The sequence below is a fragment of the Naegleria lovaniensis genome, assembly GCF_003324165.1.
Source record: "Naegleria lovaniensis strain ATCC 30569 chromosome Unknown tig030, whole genome shotgun sequence".
NCBI lineage: Eukaryota > Heterolobosea > Eutetramitea > Acrasida > Naegleriidae > Naegleria > Naegleria lovaniensis.
Window position 1 is genome coordinate 228,091 of NW_025407852.1, and position 20,669 is coordinate 248,759.

Here is a 20,669-nt window from a genome sequence, read left to right on the forward strand (position 1 = left end):
TTTCTCAATCTCACCATTCATTCCTCATAAAAGGAACTTCAAATTCCAGTGAGAACCAAATCTTCAAACAACAAAAAAAATGTTATCATCAACAAGCTCACAACAACAATCGAAAGGAACAGTCCGATGTGGTAAATTAAACCACACTCCTGATCTTGAAGGATTCACCGTGATCAATTGCTGCTCAACATCTTCCGATAAGTTATACAAACAATTGTCACCCATGTTGTTAGGTCCATACGAATACCAAATGAATCCCGATCATGATTATGCACTTGCAGAACCCAAGCATTCTAAAATTGAGAAAACCATTCAAGTACATAATTTGGAAAACTTTTGGCAATTTTCAAAGGTTTGGCAAGGAGAGGAAGAGTTGGATCCAGAGAGTGGTACAACGAGACCCAACAAGACATTCTTTGAACGAAGAATGGAAGGATGGAATGATAAAAAGCTCATCGATGGGTGAAAAAAGGTGAAAAGCCATTATATGCATGGTGGAAAGGCCAAAAATTGGATTACATGCAAGCAAGAAGAGCAATTTACTGTCCTCTCTACGCAGAGAAAGTAGTTCACACCGAAGGTTATAAAAAGTTGGAGAACTTATTGAAAAGAGGTGACAATTTATTAATTTTGGGATATGATGGATATGATTATCATGCAGAAGGAATGACTTTGAATGATTGTTTTAATGATGTATCGAGACCATTTGGTCATGAATTAGTGTTATGTGGATTGTTGACAAATGACAGAGTTTGGGAATAATAACTATCAGAAAACCATACATACTGTCTTTGCAGTACTTTAATTGCTCCTTCTTTGAAGAACTGAGAATGAATCTCAATTCTTGGACACCACATTAAATTAGAGCGTTAATAAATTAGAGAATGAAACGAGCTCTGTATCTTGTACCTCATGGACTTTCGTTGTGAAATCTTCAAGTCCCATCTCCATTCTCTTTCTAATCAATCAATTAACCATGACCACGTGTACAAGAACGCTCGGACATTAATTTTCCATCATTTTCAAAAGTCCATGCAAATTCCAATGAAATACACGTGTCCATCGATTTCAACCAATCAGAATCTGGTTTTGGCATATTTAAACTATTTACTCCGCAAGCTTTACTGATTCAGAACATCAAAAAAAAATGCGTATAACCGTTGCACCTTCTGCAACAACTTCAAACATTGAAATTCCATCTCACTCGAACCATGCATGCCTCTCGTGTCGACAGTTACATCGGAAGTGTGATAAAACGTTACCTGCATGCTCGTATTGTATCAAAAGAGGCTATAAATGTGTTTATAAAGAACGTTCGGAAAAATTAACGGAAGAGAAGAAGGCTTCTCATCCCATTGTTTTTGTGAATGTACATTCGACGACTTGCCAATCACAAGAACAACGTAGCTCTCGTAGTTGTACAACCCCAACTTTTGACATTAAAGGTTCCCATGCGAGTAGTAGCATTTCAACGCCCTATTCCAACGCAACAACAATTGCAACTACTGCTAATAGTATCAGTCCCGTGGAAAGTAGAATGGAACATCAAATTAATTATGTATATACAACCAGACAAACTATGGATTTGTACTATGATATACTCTCAATGGGATTTCCTTTGGTGGATCGAAAAACGTTTGACAAAGTATTAGAATACCAAACGTCATCGCGTTCAGGACAAATCATGACGAATGATTATCGATATGACGTTATTTGTGACTTGGAGAAAGATCAAGCATTGCTTTACACTGTTCAAGCAGTTTGTTTTCAACGATTGGGATGTCGTGAATTGGCTTCATTTCATTTTAGTAATGGGAAACAATTAATTGGAAAATATTTTGATGATGTTGATTCAATAAGTATTATACTGGGTATGCGATTTATGGCAGAATATTTATTAGGCGTGGGAGAAAAAAGAAAAGCACGATCGCTATTAAATACAGTGAAAGTGAAAGTTAATCCTTTCATTCAACAATTGCAACAAACAGTTAAAGAGTCACACCAAGATCAAACTCGAACAGATTACATTGAAAAGTTGATGATGAGTGGACAAGCTAACTGGCTAATTGTATATCTATTGGAGTCAGAGATTCGTTTTTTTGATTTCTTTTATTGTGAAATAGAAAAGTAAGTATTTCCATCAACACAAAACATGTAAAATTGCCGACATTTTCAGCCCAGAGAGCTTTATTTTAGACGAGCTAGGAATATTTACAAAAAATCAAATGACGATTTCAAAGCAGAATTTAGGAATATCTTCTTGCAAGTCCCTTAATAGAGAAGCTGCGGAAAAACTTCTCTCAATCATCGAAGCATTTAATTGCATTGTCAGACTGGCGATGGACAATTTTGGAAAGAAGGACGTTCTATCCGTCCTACTAACAGAATTTGTGATGTCTCAACTTCGTTTAGACATTTTAACGAATTGCGATCAAGAAACTCAAGACCTTCAAGAAATACTTCGAGTTTCTAGACATGTAATTCAATTGACAGAGCATCGACATTTTCCTTTCATCCCAGCCAGTGTCACTAAAGCTGTCATCACTGCATGTACTATAAGAGCAACCTATTATTCGTACCTAACTCCAGAAGATAATCTTAGAAATGATTTACGAGCTTTGAAAATTCTATCCGCTCGATATCCTCTCATCCAAAACGAATACAGCCATTTAATCAAATCAATAGAGTCACTAACATACCTACAACACAACTCGGAAGACATGATGTTATTAGCAAACTTACTTCCTTTTAGCGAAGTTGAAACAAGAGTGAATTGTGGTTGGTCTGACCAATCCGTAGTGCATCGTTGTATTGGTGCAAGCAGTATTGAGGAGAAAAATATGCACTTTAATCAATACGAGCGTCACAAATCAACCCTAAGGGAGCTCATGAGCGGATCAGAAATATTGGACATTGTTGTGGAGAGTATTAAAGAAGAGGTTGCCATTAAAACGACAATTACTGACCCAGAGCAACAAATGGATTCGTTGAAGAATATGAGATTGAGACTTGGTAGCCAAGTTATTGAACTGGCCAAGCACAATAATGACTATTCAGGTCAAATAGCAGGAGAATTGCTTAAAAAACAGGCACTCTTTGAATTCAATCTTTCAAAAGCAAGATTAGAAAATCCTGAGTTTGATCTCACAGATGAGCTCAAAAATGATTTTGTTTATAGATTCTTTATCAGTCGATCGCGAGAGTGCTCATGCTAAGGGTTGGATGTTGCATTAAAGTAATAAATTTGCAAAAAGTCTTTGCTAATGTGAGGGAAAGTAAATTTTGGACTAAAGTTATAAATCAAATATTTTTGTTCTTCCGAGAAACTTGGGAACTTTCGTTGACTTTTTCTTGCTTCATTTACAAAAAATCTTCCAAAGTATTCGTTTGCAATCAAACTGTCATAAGAATGGTCAATGGCCTCATAGTTAAATTCATAAACTTTTTCAGGGTGGTATTGAGTTGCATAAATTGGAAAATTAAAGCTTTCAATTGTTGAGACAAATACTTTTCCTTTTCTGTCTGCATTGAGGGATAATATTTTAAAAAAGTTTCTTAGCTTCTCATTTCTATCGTAATCATTTGGAGTGACACCTGCCATATGGTTGTTCATAGTCACATTTTGTTTTGCAAGTATTTCTACAACCTCATTGGGGGCTGCACTTCCAAATAATCTCGAATTTTTAAAATCGCTCACAAATTTCAAAGACAAGCTCAGATCTTCTGAATCAAATCCATAATTCACTACATCATTGTTTTCTGCTGCCAAAATATTCAAAGACTCAAATCCCAAGCACGTGCCCCATAATGGAAAATATTCTCCTCTAGAATTGGCTTCAATCGTCTTTTCAAAAAAGAATTTTAACACATCTGCATACTTTGAATGCTTGATATTGGTACCTCCTTTTAGGTGTTACAAAATTTCAAATTTGTGTGAAATATATATATTTGTCAACAAAAAAAATTCAAACAACAGAAAAACACACCTCCAGGAAATAACAACCCATTCAACGAATTAAACAAATATTGTAGGATTGGTTGTGGTAAATCGTATGGAATTGGAACGACTCTTGCACCACTGCCTTCAATCCATTTCACATACGAAGCAGCAATGTAACTTTCTCCATGCTCTTTGCTACCCGTTGGCTGTGCTAATATTCCAATGATCGGACGATCATTTAAAGCTGTTGTTGATGATTCTTTTCGAACTGTTGTTTTGGAAAGTGGTGAAAGAGTTGGTCGTCGTTCATTATTTCGTTGCTCTGCTCCTCCTCCTCGAATCACATGTCCCGTCACCAATGACTCATTCAAGATGACCAAGGAACACGCTGCAACAACAAACACCAACCAACTCAATGAAGAACGAACCAAAACCACCTCAGGACTACGACGATGGTCACCACATCCTGATGATCGGAGAGGAGCCATTTTTTAGGAGTTGTCGATTCCAACAAATTTGTTGAGGGAGTTCTCAGTTGCCTCATTCTCATTTAATTACGTAGTATTCCGTTGAGTGTCTACCATTGAATTCAGTGGCGATCTGTAAGTTTAAGGGAAGTGAAATCCTTCTTTTTAAATTGAAGAGCATTGAAAGTGAATTCAAGTTCACATGGGTCATAGCAGAAATGCAAACAAAACAAGTTGGGATTTGGATCTTGTAAGCCCGAATTGATTGAGAAGATGTTATCATAATTCATCATTTCATCCATTGCATCAACCCCACAGTGGTAGAAAATTGAATCCTCAAATATTAGAGGATGTGATTCATCTCCAATGGAATTGAACCCTTCGTCTGGAATCCTCTCCATGTTGCATGGCTTGAGCTTTGTCGTGTCGCCTTCATAAAAGTATGTTTTAACAGAATCATTAGCTGTTATGAATAGATATAAAATACCATGTGAAGGAAGTACGCTGGCTGAAACAAGAGTGTCCATATCTTCAAAGTTGATTTGGGCTATGAATGTGTCACCGTTACTCCAAATATTGGAATTATAAAACCATGATTCCCATTCTGTTGGAATTTCAGGAAAGCCACCAAGTTTTGACCTTCCAATGGGAAATGTTAAAGCGTCGAATGATGGTGTGTGATCGTATATGCTTTTTGAATTAAGAGATATGTAAAGACTTTTTTCAAGTTCTTTAAGGAACTCTATTGGAGGTTTTTCGATGGTTTGATTGTCTGCACCTTCAACGACGTTTCCAAGGATAGCTCCCCCAAAGCACAATTCCGTGAAATCTGGCCTAATACAGTAACTTTTAGCTCGAATCCATGGATTAATTCTTACAAAAAAGAGTTCCAAATAGCTGGTTATTTGCTTTCCTTTTCCTACCAAACTAAAATTTGAAAGTGACAAGCTAGTGGAGGTGGCAAACTCAAACATGGAATGTCTTATCAATGAATGAAAGCACAAGTGCTTCCAAATGTCGTCGCTGGTAACAATTAAGTAGTTCCAATACTTGCACACCAGTCTCATATTTAGCAATTGTTCTAAATCATCAAAAAATTGAAGAATTATTTCATGTAGCTCGAATGGTAATGCAGAAAGATGTTGATTCGAGTCGATCATTGGAAATGGCCGTTCCTCACAAAAAGTAACGAAATCTCGTGATGATATAAATGCTGTAGGGAAATAAACAAGACTCCCACAATTGATTACCTGACAGAGTTCGTCGTCATAACAGCATGACATGAACTCAGAGATAGACAAAACTTTTTGATAGGAGGATTTCATTGATGCCAACTCTACCATCTCTGCAACCAAATATTCCGCGATTGTAGTCATTCCAACAGATAGAAGATATAAACACGCATCTAGGTTTGTAAGGTTTGGCTCGTCCTCCAGTATTTCTAAATGTACGTCAAAGAATGAATTAATCAATAAGCTCATTTCTACTGGAGAAAATGTCAAGTAAACGGAAGCCCATTGATTTTCCAATATTTCTTGTCTTGCTAATTGTAATTGCTTACAAATATCTTTGTACATGTAATTGACAATATTTCCAGGAAAATTCTTAAAAACAAGAGATTTAAAAAAGCTTTCCATTGTATACAAGTGAGCTGTCATCTTTGATTTCTTCAAAGTAGGCTCATCAGCCTCTTCTATTTCTTCTCCAGTAACGCTCAGCCAATCATCAGAACTAATTACTGAAAAAATCTCTGTGTCTCTTTCATGTCTATAAATGGGAGTGTTGGTGTACTTTGCCCTTAAATATTTAAGTCTATCACAAGCATATCCGATGATCAAATTTTTTAAATAATCATTTTCTGTCTCTTTGATAGTCACTAATGGGCAACTATTCACCAATAAATATAACATGAATTGATGAATATAATTATTCAGTCTTTTTGTTGCAAGAGGCTCAATACCCTTCTCGATATCAATTTGACATAAAACAGCCTCTGTTCTGAAATACTCATTACATGAAACAATATCAATCAATGAGATTTTGGACAAGTTATTGTTCATCTTTTCCGATAGGTGTATTGTGATTTTCGAAAAAGTGCGAATAAAAAATCGACGAAACGTCCAAAAAATGAGGGTTGACCGAATTTGAGCAAGTCGTTTTCGATTTTACTCGATTTTTTTTGAGGGGAGTTTAATTTCCACTCCACCCAACCACCTGTTCACTCTTCAATTTGAACATTGAAATGACAATTTAGTGTTTATATAAATAAATACAACTCGAAATTACGACAATTTCCATCCTCTTTACAATTTACCATTTTCATCTTAATATACCTGGAGGAGCTATTGTTGCGTTAGTTTGGTAATTCAATGTTGTTTGATTATAAATATTGTTGGTTGGAATGAATGGAGGAAATTGAGGAGTAAATGAATATGGAGGATATGGTGGGTATTGAGGAAGTAGAGGCTGCTGTAAAGGTGGAAGTAATGCAGGAATAGTTGTCATATTAATTGATGAAGTTTGATTTGGTGTTGGGGAAGATTGAGAAGGTTGGTTTGGCGTTGATTTTGGTTTTCTTCCTCTTTTCTTTGGCTGGTTAGGGTTATACATATCGAAAATCAAACTGGTATTGGATGTGTTTTGAGTAATATTTGGATATGATGAATTTTGACCTTGATTTGTGTTGGATGATTCAGGTGGGGGAAGTGAAAGAGGTTCATTCTGAAGTGTAATATTTCTAATAGGTTGACTCTTTGAAATGTTGGTTGTAGCAAGTGCTGTAGATGGTGTGTTAGGATCTGTGTTAGAGATATTTGAAAATGTGATTTTCTTTCTCTTGGACTTATCATTATTAACCAGTTGCAAGCCACCGAAAGGGTTGGTTCTCTTTTTGACGTTGTTGATAGAATTGTCAGGAAGTGCTAGAGTTGTAGTCAATTTCTTTTGTTTGTTAGCAATTTCATTATTAGTTATTTCAAATTCAAGTTCTTGTAGAATATTCACTGATCTTTTTAGTCCAGGTTTGCTTGCAAATTTTAAATTTAAACGAGAATGAAATATTTCAGCTTGATTATTTGTCAAATCTAAATCTTGTATTCTTGATTTGAATGTAAGAGCCCAAATATTTGGAGCAAATAGTGCATTAGTGGACAAATCTCCAAACCAATTTCTAACAAGATACCTCCACAACTTTTCACCTGCAACACTTCTCCATGTTGCTAAAAATTCCTCCTTTTTGATGTTGAACATTTGTTCAGTCATTTTAGTTCGTGCAAGGTCTTTTAGTTCTGATTTAAAGGTCTTAAGAAGTTCTCTATTTCTCAGTGGATTGTTCGCAGGTAGTTCTCTTCTTATCCATCTTGACACTGCTTGCAAGAGATGGAACTGACATCCAACAATTTCTACATCTGGGAAAATAATTCTAAGAGCTTTGTGCATAGCTTGCTCAAAATCACAAGCAACAAATAATTTTCGAACTTGCAATAATTCAGGTACAATTAAATTTGCAATCACCATCCACAAATATGTATAGAATATTTCTGACTTAGCTTGTGCGAAAATAAATAAAACAGGAACAGCCGCATCCATTCCCTTTTTCCTTACATGAATAGTAATCATTTGCTCGCAACCTTTAGGACACACGTCAAAAGTTCCATCAACATAGATTTGATCTTCCTCAGTCACTTCTTTTAAGATATTAATTTGGTAATTGGATCCATAAATAAGAAGGAAATGTGGAAAACCTTGTACCCATCTTACAAATTGATCTTGAGATTTAGTACATGATAGATCTTGTCTGGTGTACAAATCTTGTAAACATTCAATCCTTTCAGTGTAGAATTTTTTTTTCATTTCTTTAACATCCTCTTTGGTGATTATCAATCGGTGATCTCTTAGTTCTTCTTTTGATAACTTTTTGTTTAAATTTTCTGCAATTTGTTGACTAGATCTTATATTTGTGTTTGCTTTGATGTATTCAAATAATTCCTTTCTTCGTTCCTCCGAAATCTTTTGAGGTTGACTTTTTTCAATATGAGGTGGAGCATGATCACTGTGTGATGCAACGTGTATGTATGTATCAATATCAGGATAATATCTTATTCTCGCAGAACATTTTCTGGATTTATAAAGATTGCACTTATAGGTAATACAGTGCGCAAATGTTTTGTGCTTGCTGTAGAAATAATTATTAAATCTCAATTGCTGCTGATTAGTTGTTACTTTGTGAACATTTCCTCTCGGAATTATATATTCATTTTCTTTCAAATTGATAATTTTACCATCAATTTGTAAATAATTATCTCCTACATTTGATGGCTTAGAAATAGAATTACATACATCAGTGAGCAAACCAAGCTTATCGTCATCAAATTCATCTTCGGAGTTTGTATCATATACTTCTTCATCAAAAACAGGATCAATTTCGACCGTGTCTTCGTATTCGATTGTTGTTGGGGTGATTGTATTGTGCAACATGTTGCTGTGAGTGGAATTTTTTTTTTGGGTGGACTTATTGTTGAAACTACCCTTCCTTTCTTTGATACTTTTTACAAAACCTAAAATAGATCATTTCATTTCAACGTGTTGGTTGAACGGTTGAAAGGTGGTCGGGTGGGGTGGAAATTTGACTCCCCTCTTTTTTTTCGCACTTTTTGGAAAATCACAATAATGGTAAATTTCGATACATCGGGTTCATTTTTTAATTCTTGATCATCAACCATCTCTTCCCAATCCATCAATCTTTTTAAAAAATGAATAGAGGTGATGATGGAGAAGGATTTTACTCCTTCCGAGATCCATACATCAAGACCATTCATGAAATGATATCAAAACATGCTCCGTGTTTTCCCATTGATCCAGATCATGTTTCTATCATAGATACACCATCCAAGTTTTATGATGGATTGATTGATGGTATTCAGAATGCACGGGAACGAGTGGTGTTGAGTAGTTTGTATTTGGGTACAGGAACACAAGAACAAAAAATTGTAGATGAGCTTGAAAAAGCTTTGGAAAGAGAAAAAGATTTACAAGTGGTTATTTTATTAGATTATTTGAGAGGAACCAGACAAACCAGTGAGACCAAAAAAGATAGCAGCGTGAGCATGTTGGAAGGTCTTGTCAAAAAATTTGGAAAGGAACGAGTGAATGTATCTTTTTATCATACACCTAATTTGACTGGATTTTGGAAAAACGTACTACCTGCACGTGTGAACGAGATTATAGGTGTGCAACACATGAAACTGTACATGTTTGATAACGATATGATTATTTCTGGAGCTAATTTGAGCGATTGGTATTTCGTAGATAGACAAGATAGATACATGTTGATTAAGAATGAAAAACAAGTCATTGATTTTTTTACTGGGCTTGTAAAGACCGTTCAAAGTTTTTCATACAGATTGTGTGAAAAAGGTCATTTGACAATTTCTTCACCAGATCCTGTACAGAACAACAAGGAATTTAGATTATTTGCCGAACATGCTATTAGACAATACTTTTTCAATCAACGGTGGTCCAACAACCTTTCCAACAAAGTCACAAATACATGGGTGTTTCCCACCATTCAAATGGGCCAGGTGAATGTGAGGCACGAACAATTTTTAATTAGTGGCATTATCGGTGCTGCTGTTGAAAACTCCTCTCTCGCCTTCACATCTGCCTATTTCAATTTTACAAAAGAGTACATGACGGATGTATTGACTTCTCCATGTAAAGATATTGCAATTTTGACGGCCTCTCCACCAGCAAATGGATTTTTCACGGCCAAAGGTATTTCAAAAAACATTCCAATGGCTTATGATACAATGGAACAAGAATTTTATTCGGCTGTAGAGAAAAATCAAAAACTTGGCTCCATTAAGCTCTATGAGTACATGAGAGAAAAGTGGACTTTTCATGCAAAGGGATTGTGGCTGTACTCTCCCAATAAGCAATTCAATACTCCCTTTTTAACTATGATTGGAAGCAGTAACTTTGGTGGTAGATCTACAGAACGAGATATCGAAGCTCAAATAATTCTGATAACGGAAGATGAAAAACTAATGAAGAGAATGGAAGAAGAACGTCAAAATCTTCAGACCTATTCTAAACTTGTCACCAAGGCAACCTTTGCTGTCCCAGAAAGGCGAATTGGACGAGTATCTCACTTTTTAGTTTCAAAATTTTTCCATAAATTCTTATAAGTTTTTAAATTTCGTCAATAACGTCTAGTTCTTGTTTAACTTCCAATTTTGCAAGTCTTTCCTCAAGTTGCTTGGCAACATTTGGTCGTATCTTTCCTTCTGCATTTTTCACAGTTTCAAGAATCATGGAAACCATTTCTCCATCCACGTGCTGCAGTAAATGTGTTTCTAAAAACCAATCCAGACGTTCTTGTGGAACATCCGAATCATAGTACATTGTAACAATTTCCTCTGCTAAATGTTGCTTGTAGAGATAACCAGACTCCATATATTTTTTCAAAAAGTTTTCACAAGCAACCTCCAAATCAGAGTTATCATAAGTGCTCCATACTGTACCCATCTTTAAAATAATTCCCACAAAGTTTGTATGCTCGCCTTCGTAGATGGAATCGAGGATTGTCTGGTTTGGTAATACATCATTAATTAATTTAATAGCGTTGCATAGAGCAGCGTTCATGTGTATTTCTCTTGATTTATAAATTAACTCAATAGATCCAATAATCACTCCAATAAATGTAAGATTTCCTAAAAAAAAGCAGATTAATTACAAGTTTGTGAAATAACTTACTTGGATCCTTAGGTTGCTTGCCATATAAAAGATAAAGATATGCCTGAATGATTGGATGCCTATGGAGTTGTTCCACTGATATTCTTTCGCTTGGATTGGATGGTATACAAAGAGATAATAGAGTCTTGAGAGAAGACAGCTGTACACGATTAAGAAGGGGTTGTAAATCAATTTTCTCAGTTGTGAAGTATTCACTGAACGTATCATGAGAAACTCCAGAGCATACTTCAAGGAATGTTACACCAAGTCTGTGAAATTTTGTACACAAAATAAACGTAAAATTGGTAGTACTTACGAATAGACATCTGCTTTTGAGCTGTATCCAGCTCTAAACATCACTTCAGGTGAAACATAAATTGGACTATACGAGCAATTAATAAACTTAGACGAAATAAAGTACAAACCTTCCACACACTGTATGATTTCTGTTTGAAGAAGCCTCCTCCACAGTCTTAGCTACAAATTTCGTAAAGTGTGACACGAGCATTAGCCCAAATAAATATCAAGATCAACTTACCAAGCCCAAAATCTGCTAATTTTACACATCCTCCTTGCAATAATAAATTACCAGGCTTGATATCACGATGGATGACACCCTTTTGTTCGAAATAATATAACACATCAACCATACTCGTAAACCACTCAACCAATTTACGAAGAGGAATGTTAGTGCTTTGATTCAAATCAATAATATCTCCCAAACTTCCTCCTTCACAATATTCCGATACAAGAGCTATGGCATCCTTTTTAATTTTTGGAGTCAAGTCTGTGTACGACCATGATCATTTGGATCACAATGTCAATTTGTCAATTCCATTCTATGAACTGTTCTACATACCCACTTTCAAGTAAAATTGATCTATATATTTCAAAATGTTCTTATGCTCCAACGATCGAAGAATATTGATTTCATTTTCAATTTTGGAAAGACTATGAGGATTCGTAGAGGCTGAATGTTCATCATTCATAATGACCATCACTTTCATAGCATAGTAGGTTCTTAACGTGGATTTTCTGAATTCTTGTTTGCTGTTGTTGTTATTGAATACAGAGGAAGGATCAACACTTCCTTTTGGACTTGTAGAGGTGAGGGGACTGGCAGGTATTTGAAAGAATCGAGAGCTGCTCCGTTGATGGTTATTAGATCCAGCTCCTTCATTCACTCTGATAACTTTAAAAACTGTGTTGTCATGTTATAGATATAAATTCATGGACGGTACGATGATTCATGCAGAAAGAAACAGATATTGATGAGAATGTAGGTCAATATCATCATCATATGGACAATAAATATTGATTATTGTAATTGTAACGGAAGTATGACTACCAAAAACAAATCAATTCCACATCACGTACCTTGTCCATAGGCGCCTATAATTGATTTAAATCATGTGTATGAATTCATAATACCGTTATTAAATTATTATTCATCGATGAATCATTTCAATAATAAAAAACAATGAAAGCCTTTCATCATATCCGAAGAGCTCTTACCTTCTCCAATCTTTGAAATGACTTCATAATTTCCATAGACTTTTCCAATAGTACAAAGATTTTGTGTGCTGTCTCCGGCTGGCTTGCCGTTCAACAACATCTCTGACGCTTGGCCAACAAGAAAATTTTCCTCATTACTCAAACTCTTGATAGGATTTTGTCCCATTTTCTTTTCTGTGTTTGATGTTGCAATGACACTCAATGGTTTCAAATGTGGGTTTCTCGCCTGTTGTGTGAACGAACAATATGGAATTTCTTTGCTTCGTAAAACGTGATCGGTGTGTGAGAAAAACAATCAATGAATAAATGAAAGGGTGGAAAATTGAGGCAAAGAGACCGTTTTGATGAATTTGGAAGGATTTTGCGTTAAACCCGAGGCCTCGATTATGAAAGGACGTTTCTGTTAGATTATAAGAGCAAATAGGGTTGAATGATTTTTCTTTTGGTTTCGCATGTTTTCTAGCATTGGTCATGCATGTCAAATGTCTATCGACTTGGGCAATATGCTGTTTGGAAGGAATTATGTAACCTTGAAATTAGAAAGTAAACCATCAACAAGGAATAGTCACTGTTTTATGTGACTCGTTTATTTGTGATTTACAGACTTGTGCTTGTTGCTCTTAAACTTCGAAAGTATTTCCTTCTTGTTTTGTTTTTGAGACTCGAGGGATGCCTTAAACCTGTGGAATGTGTCCATCATGAGAACACACATTTCGGATTCCACATTCTCAAACAAATTTTCAGGTAAATGTTCACTTTGACCAGTTGCAAAGAAATCCAAACATTGTTTCACTCGGTCCGCAAGCTGTTTGTTAATATTCACAGACTTATCACCATGAACATCCAAATAATCTGTGTAAATTTCAAAGGCAATTTCATACTTTTTCTTTTCAATTTCATTCAAATCCTTTTCGGTGAATCCCTTCTTCTTTTTCTTTTTGGTTGGCTCCATGCTTGCAGATGATGAGCCTGTTTCTGAAAGAATGTCTGATGCTCCTTCACTGGTATCAAAAAGATAGACTTGAATATCAAAGCTTCGTTCACTCAGCAATTTGTAATCGTTAATCTTATCGAGTAGTGAGAAGTTGTCCAAGCTTAATTCTTGTTTACAGTAATTCTTGAATTGGTTACGTGTCTTGGTATCTTTCATTGTATCCATTAACATGAGAGCCCTAATTTGTTTTAGCTTCTTGTTATTTGAGGAGTCCTTCTTGAGCGACATGACTATGGAACCAATGACTGTTGGTACTACTACAATAACGGAAACCAAAATGACGATGAGAGAAACGGTAATGATCACAGTATTAAAGTCTTTTGCAAAGTTTTGAATACCCAACACATAATCGACCAATGGCTGAAATTCTTCAGCATATCCTTCAAGACAAAACTTGTAGTAAGGAGATTCCAACAAGGACATGGCACTTGAATAATTGCCAGTCTTTAGAAGTGATATAGCCTTAGATTCAATACCCAATGCCTTGGCCGTTCTTAAATCATCGATGGACATGTTATGGGCCACATAGTAGTGTAAATTCTTTGGAACTTTGGTGAGGATCACGTCAACGTTTGCCAGGAACTGTTTAGTGTAATTAGAAAACTTAGCAGCATAGGTTGCAGTGATTTGTGGATTGTTATTGGAGAAGACTGCTGATCTACATGAAGCAACCATCATTTGTCGATAATAAGACGTGCTCGTATCTAATCCATCAAATATTGTCGAGTAGTAATTCTGTCCAACATAACCAACAATGATCAATGTGGCCAACGTGAGAAATGCTAACAAGTTGACAGTCAACGATAATAGACTGAAAACTTTTAACCAACTAAGTTCTAGCACACCAAAACATGTTTTTACCCTTATAGCGCCTGACGTACTCTTAGTCACTGAAGAAGAACGCGGTGTCTTTGAAGTGGCTGCTGATTGCCCAGCTGTGCTCTTCTTGTCGTCTGCTCCTTGTTTAGAAATTGGTTCGACTCTAAATCCAATGTCTCCAGTTCTTAATACATGATCATCGCCTGACTCGTCACTGACACTCAAACATCGATCAGCACTGCTTACGACTTTCAGTGATGAGCCACCTTCATGGATCACGAGTTGAATTTGAGATTGATTCGAGTTGGTACTCATTCCAGAATCTGACATGGAACTACTTATGATATTAGTTGGAGAAAGAAGTTTGGGTTCATATGGTTCAATAGAAAGCGTTTGTTGCTTATCATTTTGAGTAACTACTTGTGGTATTTCTAATTCGCCACTCACATTTGCCTGTTGGCTGGTGTTGCTGTTGTCACTTTCGCTGTGATTCATCCTCTTGTTACTCTAGGGATTGTTGAACGTTTTGTTTTTAAGTTTGAAAGCTACATGGTGCTGGCTTTTTGATGTTGTATTAAACATGTCTCGGATATGGACTTTTGACTTCGGATACCATGTTGTAGGTAAAGCCTCAATCGGTTCTCTTTTCTAAATGACTCGTACAAAAATAAAGTCGCATGTCTTGTCAGGAATGAAGAAATCCATTTATGGATTGTGATAGATAATTGCATTGCAATCGTTCGAAGGATTCCATTACTTTAGATGTATTTCAAAGGACTTTGTTGTCGAGAGGTCTTTAATGATAACATTCCGAATACGATCTTACTGGATAATAACCGCAGTAAACTCGTGTGCAAATTATGATCTACAGGTTCATTCTGGGTCTTGCGGACACCAAGAGTTTTTAGCGAGGTTTTTGAACGCAATCACTGAACAATGCATGACATCAGTTCTGTTGGAGCTCAAGTAAGGTGGAGCGATGGTTAGGATACAACAATGTCCTCTTATTGTTGATTCACTTGGCTCTTTTTGCTGAGCTTGAGTTTGGCGAGCACTTCCATCTTGTTTTGTTTCTGACATTCTAAGGATGCAATAAATCGGCGGTGAGTATCCAATAAGAGAAGACAAATTTCGGATTCCACATTCTCGAACAAGTTATCTGGCAATTGCTCACTTTGACCAGTTGCAAAGATATCCAAACATTGTTTCACTCGGTCAGCTAGAGATTTGTTAATATTCACAGACTTATCACCTCGAACATCCAAATAATCTGTGAAAATTTCAAAAGCAATTTCATACTTTTTCTTTTCGACGGCAACAAAGTCTTTCTCAGTATATACTTTTTTCTTTTTCTTTTTGGGTTGATTGGTACTTCCGTTAGTTGTTGCACTTTGTTCTGAAGCAACATCAGAAAGTGTGTCGCTTTGGTCAAATAGGTACACTTGAATATCAATACTTTTGTCACACAAAACCTTATAATCATTGACCTTTTCTAATAGGTGATAATTGTCCAAACTCAACTCTTGCTTACAAAAGTTCTTAAATTGGTTTCTTGTTTTTGGATCTCGCATGGTATCTTTCAGAAGATACGTCTTGATTTTCTTCAACTTTTTGACATTGGAAGAATCCTTTCTAATAGAGACTGTCAATGAGGCGATGACAGTCGGGATGACAATTACAATAGAGCTTACAATGACAACCAAACACACAGTCATTGTAGTCGTTGTTAACTCTTGAAGTCTAGCTGTATTTCCCAAAACGTATTCCACTAACGGTTGCAACTCTTCTTTAAATCCTTCCAAATAATTCTTGTATTGTGCCGACTCTAAAGTATCCATTGCAGCTGTGTAATTTTTCTTCCTTACGAATGAAAGAGCCTTTGACTCTAATGCCATTGCCTTAGCGGTTCTCATGTCATAAAAGGAAATATTGTTCACAATGTTGTATTGCATTTCGATAGGCACTCGATCAAGAATAATCTTAACATTGGCCATAAATTTCTGGTAAGTAGAATTGTAATATGCTAGATATCTGGCAGCAATCGTTGCATTAAAATTTGAAAAAGCAGCTGCCCGACACGCACTGATCATTTCAGCACGATTCAATTCCGTGTCGAGGCCCAAATTACCAGAAACAAGTTCTTGAATTTTTGTTTGACCAATATAACCACCAATAATGATGACACTCAATACGACAAAGGCCACCAAGTTGACCATCAAAGAAAGCAAGTTACATAATTTCACTCGTCCCAGCTCTAACATTCCAAAACAAGTTCGAATTCGAAAATTATTTCTTGACTTGGTTTTGGAATTGGAGGACATGGGTGTTTTGAGAGAAGTAATAGATTGATTCACCCCACTTTTACCATCCTTCTCTAACTTGAGAAAACGAGCAGCTGACAAACGTCTCTCCACTGCAGAAGACGATCGTGATTGAGCGTCATTGGAAGAGGAGCTTTTGGGACGAGATGAAGTGCTTGGTTGAATTGCAAGATCGTGTTTTGGGATGGGGGAAGAAGGAGTTGTACAATATGAAGTAGTTGTAGTGGATAAAGCATCACAAGCATTCGAATTCGAGGAAGAGAGAAGGGGCTGAGAAGGAGAGCGTGGACTCATTGGGCTCGTTCCAACAACCATCATGTCTGAATTATTGTTGTTGTCGTTATGGATATCCATGATAACACTATGTGATGGAACAATGTTTGAGGTTGGAATGAGTGACTCGGGCTGAACCTCGTGCAGAATATTGCCATCATCATGAGGGTACTCCATTCTATTGGTATCTTTCAAACCATTGCAGTTGGAGGAGACTTTGGGAGTGGCAGTGGCGGTGGGAGGCTCAGCAATTATCAGGTCATTGCGAGTGGGATGGTCCTCTTGTATGTGTGTGGTACTACTATCAATGGGGAGTGAGTGATTACTACTGTTGGAAGAAGAGCGTGCCGTGTTATTGTTGGAGTCTTCTTGACTCATGATCGTTTGTTTGTTATTGACTTTCAGAGATATCTCGTAGAAGCATGTGTTTCGTTCCGATGACAGAGCTCTCTTTCGTCCAATGTACACATCTTTCTGGTTCTATCATCTCTGGGAGTAGAATTGACCTTTCTAGGCCGTCACGCATCGATTCGATACATCTCATCATCAGAATGAATAAGGCGTTTAATAGGGCGTGATTGATTTAAGAGATATTTAGCTCAGTAGTGATCAAAGAATGTACGTAAACTGTGGAGACAGTGTTGTAAACTCTTCCAAAACTCAATGTGATCTGCTCTAATTAATAAAGGAAACCAATCTTTTGTAATGCTTGAATCAATTCATTCAAGTGCTGCTTCTTTCCATGCCAACAAATACCTTTCATTCCGTATTGAATAGCCGCATCCACATTGGCTTGTTTGTCATCAATAAAAGCAATATCGGAAGGCACTGCATCTTCATATCCAGCCTTTTTAATTCTATTCATTAATTGTTCCATAATTTTCAATTTTGGTTTCCCGCACTGGACATCATCATCACTTGAATTGACTATCAACAGAGGCTCAACGAAAAGTGTATCCAACTTCCATCGCTCCACACAATATGGAAACCATTCTTTAGAATGATTACTCATAATTCCGATCGAGAGTTGCGTTTGATTCTTCTTTTGTTTGTCCCGAATTTCTTCCACGAGAGCAAGACCATTATAGAATGGAATGATGAATTCTTTTCGGAATTGTTCTTTGAGATATTCCAAAGTAATTAATTGACCATGTAAATAATATTGTTGATGATTGAAGTACTTTTCAAAAAACACTCCCCAAAATTGATCCTCTGTGATGGCACCGATTTTATATTGAGAGAATTGTTTTTTCACCAACTCGAGCAAATCTTCAACGGTCGTTGCATTGGGTTGATGTTGTTGAAAAGTCGTTTGATTCTCATTATAAATAGTTTTAAGACAATTATTGAAATCTGTGGAGATCAATACACCACCCATGTCAAAGATGATGAACTTCTTTCGTGTGGAGGAGTTGTTATCGGTTGGTGTGGGTGAGGGTTGTTGTGACATTTTTAAAAAGTAAAAACACTCGAATTATGGAGCTGCACTGTTTTTTAAAAAATGTGGAAAATTTTGCAAGCTTGATTCTGGTCTGTTGAATCAAGCACAACGCCAAAAAATTTGGCGTCATGGAAAGATCTTCCAAAGTAAGTTGTTGAACCGTTCATGTGAAACGCTCAAAGCGTTGTTCATTTAGCGCCATGTGACATCATCATGATGCGAAGAACCGCCAAAACAATTGTTTTAAAGTACAAAAAAAAATCACAATACATTTCATCATGGGTTGTCTCTACAGCAAGCAAAACTCGTCGAATAACACCACCGGAGCAAAATCGGCAGGATATGAGAATATTGCTCAATCAAACCAAACAAGTGCCGAAAGTAAAAAGCAAAGTCATTCTCCTCAACAATACACTTGGAGTTACTTGGGACAAAAGAGTAAGGAAAAGAAAGAAATTGATTTCTCAAAATTGAAGGCAGAAGACTTTTTGTTGAGCGGATTTCAGGATAGAGTCATTATTAGAAGACCAGGGTGAGTTTTAAATATCACGTGCAACTTGTTCCTCGTAATAACTTGATGTTATGATACAGCGAAATTCTTGGACAAGCCATGAACATTGACAAGTGCACGAATTGCGATTTCTACTTATTGGACAACTCATCTCAAATATTTATTGATAGCTGCGAAAATTGTAGATTCTTTATTGGCCCTTGTTCTGGAAGTATTTTCATTAGAACTAGCACCAATGTTAAAATGATTGTTGCTTGTCAACAATTCAGAACAAGAGATTGCAAAAATTTGGAGCTGAGTATGTTTTGTTCAACAAGACCAGTCATTGAGTCCTCGTCGGACATATCATTCAGTTGCTTTGCCTCCAACTATATTGGGCTAGCTCAACAATTCCATGAAGCGGATCTATCTGTTTACAATAATCATTGGAACGTTGTTCACGACTTTACTCCCCAAGTTAATAACTTTAAGTTTGTTTCAAGCAAGTTTAAAATTACAGATTGGATGAAACCTTTGCACACGTTGGACATTGGTATTACCGCTGAGGAAGAAAATCAAAACGAAAAAACTTGCCCAGTGCCTCCAACCAGAAAGAGGGAAGATGTTCCCTCCAACGTAATCATGTTCCTTCCTGGACGTTATAACGACGCCGAGCAATTTATCCCTCAAATTATTACAGAAATATATCAGACCAAAGAACACAAGTTTTCCAAACCTGAAATTGATATTCTGTTTGATAAATCAGAAAATTCAAGTTCCATCAAACAAGAAGCTAGCAAAGGACCTGTTATTGTGGTAGGCACAAATTTGAGCTCAATGGAATTGAGAACAAAGGCCTCTCAAATTGTTTCACCAGAATCGTTCTACGTTCCATCTTCTGAGAATGAGGCAGCCTACATGGCTAACTATTTATTCAATGTTCATCGAGTAGAAGTTTAGTAATTTTCAAGACTAGTAAATAAATGATATGCTCAACCAATGGATTCAATGTACAACAGATATTTACAAACATCGACGTCATTCATGGGTCCTAATGTGATACCACCTCCTCAATAGAAATCTAGTTCCTGTTGTCAACCTCTCATATCCAATGGTATTATCTGGGTTAAATAGAACATCAAGAGGACTTGTTGAATAGTTTCCATGTACGTCAAAAACTTCAAAAGTCTTTCCTTCAATAGATTGTTTCAATTTTTGGGTCATTTCTCTTCCACCTTCAATATGCTGTACAATTTTGGAAACCACGTCAGCTCCAATCCAACTGGCAGATTCAACTTCCTCTTTCTGGAGTTTCAAAATTTTCTCATATTTTTCCTCTTTTGATGCATTTTCAGTAAATAAGTTGACTTTTGCATGTAAATAAATAATTAAATGATGTCTAGATGGAATTCCTTGGTCAATGGATGTAGGAAAGGCGCTTTCCCACAAATAAATCGGTGTTAAACAATTACAATCTATTTGAATTCCTGTCTCTTCAAACGTTTCTCTGACAGCAGCATGATAAATAGATTCATCTTGCTGTTCGACAGACCCTCCAGGCACAACGTAGGTATTTGGGAACGCCCTCATGTGTTTGGCTCTTTTTGTGATTAACACTTCCCTAGTTGGGACATTTTCAATAAGTACAGCAACGGCAACTTGCATAAAATCAAATTT

General features: G+C 36.4%; 12 protein-coding genes across 12 annotated transcripts; 4 read left to right on the forward strand and 8 right to left on the reverse strand.

Annotated features, from left to right (window-relative positions):
• Positions 1-79: 79 nt before the first annotated feature.
• C9374_007665 (uncharacterized protein) lies at positions 80-466 on the forward strand (the record flags this gene model as incomplete). Its single annotated transcript, XM_044697655.1, has 1 exon — positions 80-466. The coding sequence occupies one exon, from the start codon at positions 80-82 to the stop codon at positions 464-466; it is 387 nt and encodes a 128-aa protein (XP_044546289.1).
• A 681-nt stretch (positions 467-1,147) lies between these two features.
• C9374_007666 (uncharacterized protein) lies at positions 1,148-3,215 on the forward strand (the record flags this gene model as incomplete). Its single annotated transcript, XM_044697656.1, has 2 exons — positions 1,148-2,127; positions 2,177-3,215. 2 exons carry the CDS (start codon positions 1,148-1,150, stop codon positions 3,213-3,215), a joined length of 2,019 nt encoding a protein of 672 aa, XP_044546290.1.
• A 45-nt stretch (positions 3,216-3,260) lies between these two features.
• C9374_007667 (uncharacterized protein) lies at positions 3,261-4,428 on the reverse strand (the record flags this gene model as incomplete). Its single annotated transcript, XM_044697657.1, has 3 exons — positions 3,261-3,287; positions 3,365-3,903; positions 3,987-4,428. 3 exons carry the CDS (start codon positions 4,426-4,428, stop codon positions 3,261-3,263), a joined length of 1,008 nt encoding a protein of 335 aa, XP_044546291.1.
• Positions 4,429-4,529: 101 nt separating this feature from the next.
• C9374_007668 (uncharacterized protein) lies at positions 4,530-6,467 on the reverse strand (the record flags this gene model as incomplete). Its single annotated transcript, XM_044697658.1, has 1 exon — positions 4,530-6,467. One exon carries the CDS (start codon positions 6,465-6,467, stop codon positions 4,530-4,532), a length of 1,938 nt encoding a protein of 645 aa, XP_044546292.1.
• A 259-nt stretch (positions 6,468-6,726) lies between these two features.
• Positions 6,727-8,883, reverse strand: C9374_007669 (uncharacterized protein; the record flags this gene model as incomplete). Its single annotated transcript, XM_044697659.1, has 1 exon — positions 6,727-8,883. One exon carries the CDS (start codon positions 8,881-8,883, stop codon positions 6,727-6,729), a length of 2,157 nt encoding a protein of 718 aa, XP_044546293.1.
• A 275-nt stretch (positions 8,884-9,158) lies between these two features.
• C9374_007670 (uncharacterized protein) lies at positions 9,159-10,592 on the forward strand (the record flags this gene model as incomplete). Its single annotated transcript, XM_044697661.1, has 1 exon — positions 9,159-10,592. One exon carries the CDS (start codon positions 9,159-9,161, stop codon positions 10,590-10,592), a length of 1,434 nt encoding a protein of 477 aa, XP_044546294.1.
• A 4-nt stretch (positions 10,593-10,596) lies between these two features.
• On the reverse strand, positions 10,597-12,820 carry C9374_007671 (uncharacterized protein; the record flags this gene model as incomplete). The annotated part of the gene is made up of 8 exons (XM_044697662.1): positions 10,597-11,117; positions 11,161-11,408; positions 11,456-11,521; positions 11,565-11,616; positions 11,678-11,926; positions 11,999-12,340; positions 12,517-12,531; positions 12,655-12,820. 8 exons carry the CDS (start codon positions 12,818-12,820, stop codon positions 10,597-10,599), a joined length of 1,659 nt encoding a protein of 552 aa, XP_044546295.1.
• A 420-nt stretch (positions 12,821-13,240) lies between these two features.
• On the reverse strand, positions 13,241-14,962 carry C9374_007672 (uncharacterized protein; the record flags this gene model as incomplete). Its single annotated transcript, XM_044697663.1, has 1 exon — positions 13,241-14,962. One exon carries the CDS (start codon positions 14,960-14,962, stop codon positions 13,241-13,243), a length of 1,722 nt encoding a protein of 573 aa, XP_044546296.1.
• A 509-nt stretch (positions 14,963-15,471) lies between these two features.
• On the reverse strand, positions 15,472-17,439 carry C9374_007673 (uncharacterized protein; the record flags this gene model as incomplete). Its single annotated transcript, XM_044697664.1, has 1 exon — positions 15,472-17,439. One exon carries the CDS (start codon positions 17,437-17,439, stop codon positions 15,472-15,474), a length of 1,968 nt encoding a protein of 655 aa, XP_044546297.1.
• A 301-nt stretch (positions 17,440-17,740) lies between these two features.
• Positions 17,741-18,511, reverse strand: C9374_007674 (uncharacterized protein; the record flags this gene model as incomplete). The annotated part of the gene is made up of 1 exon (XM_044697665.1): positions 17,741-18,511. The coding sequence occupies one exon, from the start codon at positions 18,509-18,511 to the stop codon at positions 17,741-17,743; it is 771 nt and encodes a 256-aa protein (XP_044546298.1).
• Positions 18,512-18,780: 269 nt separating this feature from the next.
• On the forward strand, positions 18,781-19,952 carry C9374_007675 (uncharacterized protein; the record flags this gene model as incomplete). The annotated part of the gene is made up of 2 exons (XM_044697666.1): positions 18,781-19,034; positions 19,094-19,952. 2 exons carry the CDS (start codon positions 18,781-18,783, stop codon positions 19,950-19,952), a joined length of 1,113 nt encoding a protein of 370 aa, XP_044546299.1.
• Positions 19,953-20,030: 78 nt separating this feature from the next.
• C9374_007676 (uncharacterized protein) lies at positions 20,031-20,582 on the reverse strand (the record flags this gene model as incomplete). The annotated part of the gene is made up of 1 exon (XM_044697667.1): positions 20,031-20,582. One exon carries the CDS (start codon positions 20,580-20,582, stop codon positions 20,031-20,033), a length of 552 nt encoding a protein of 183 aa, XP_044546300.1.
• Between the last annotated feature and the right edge of the window lie 87 nt (positions 20,583-20,669).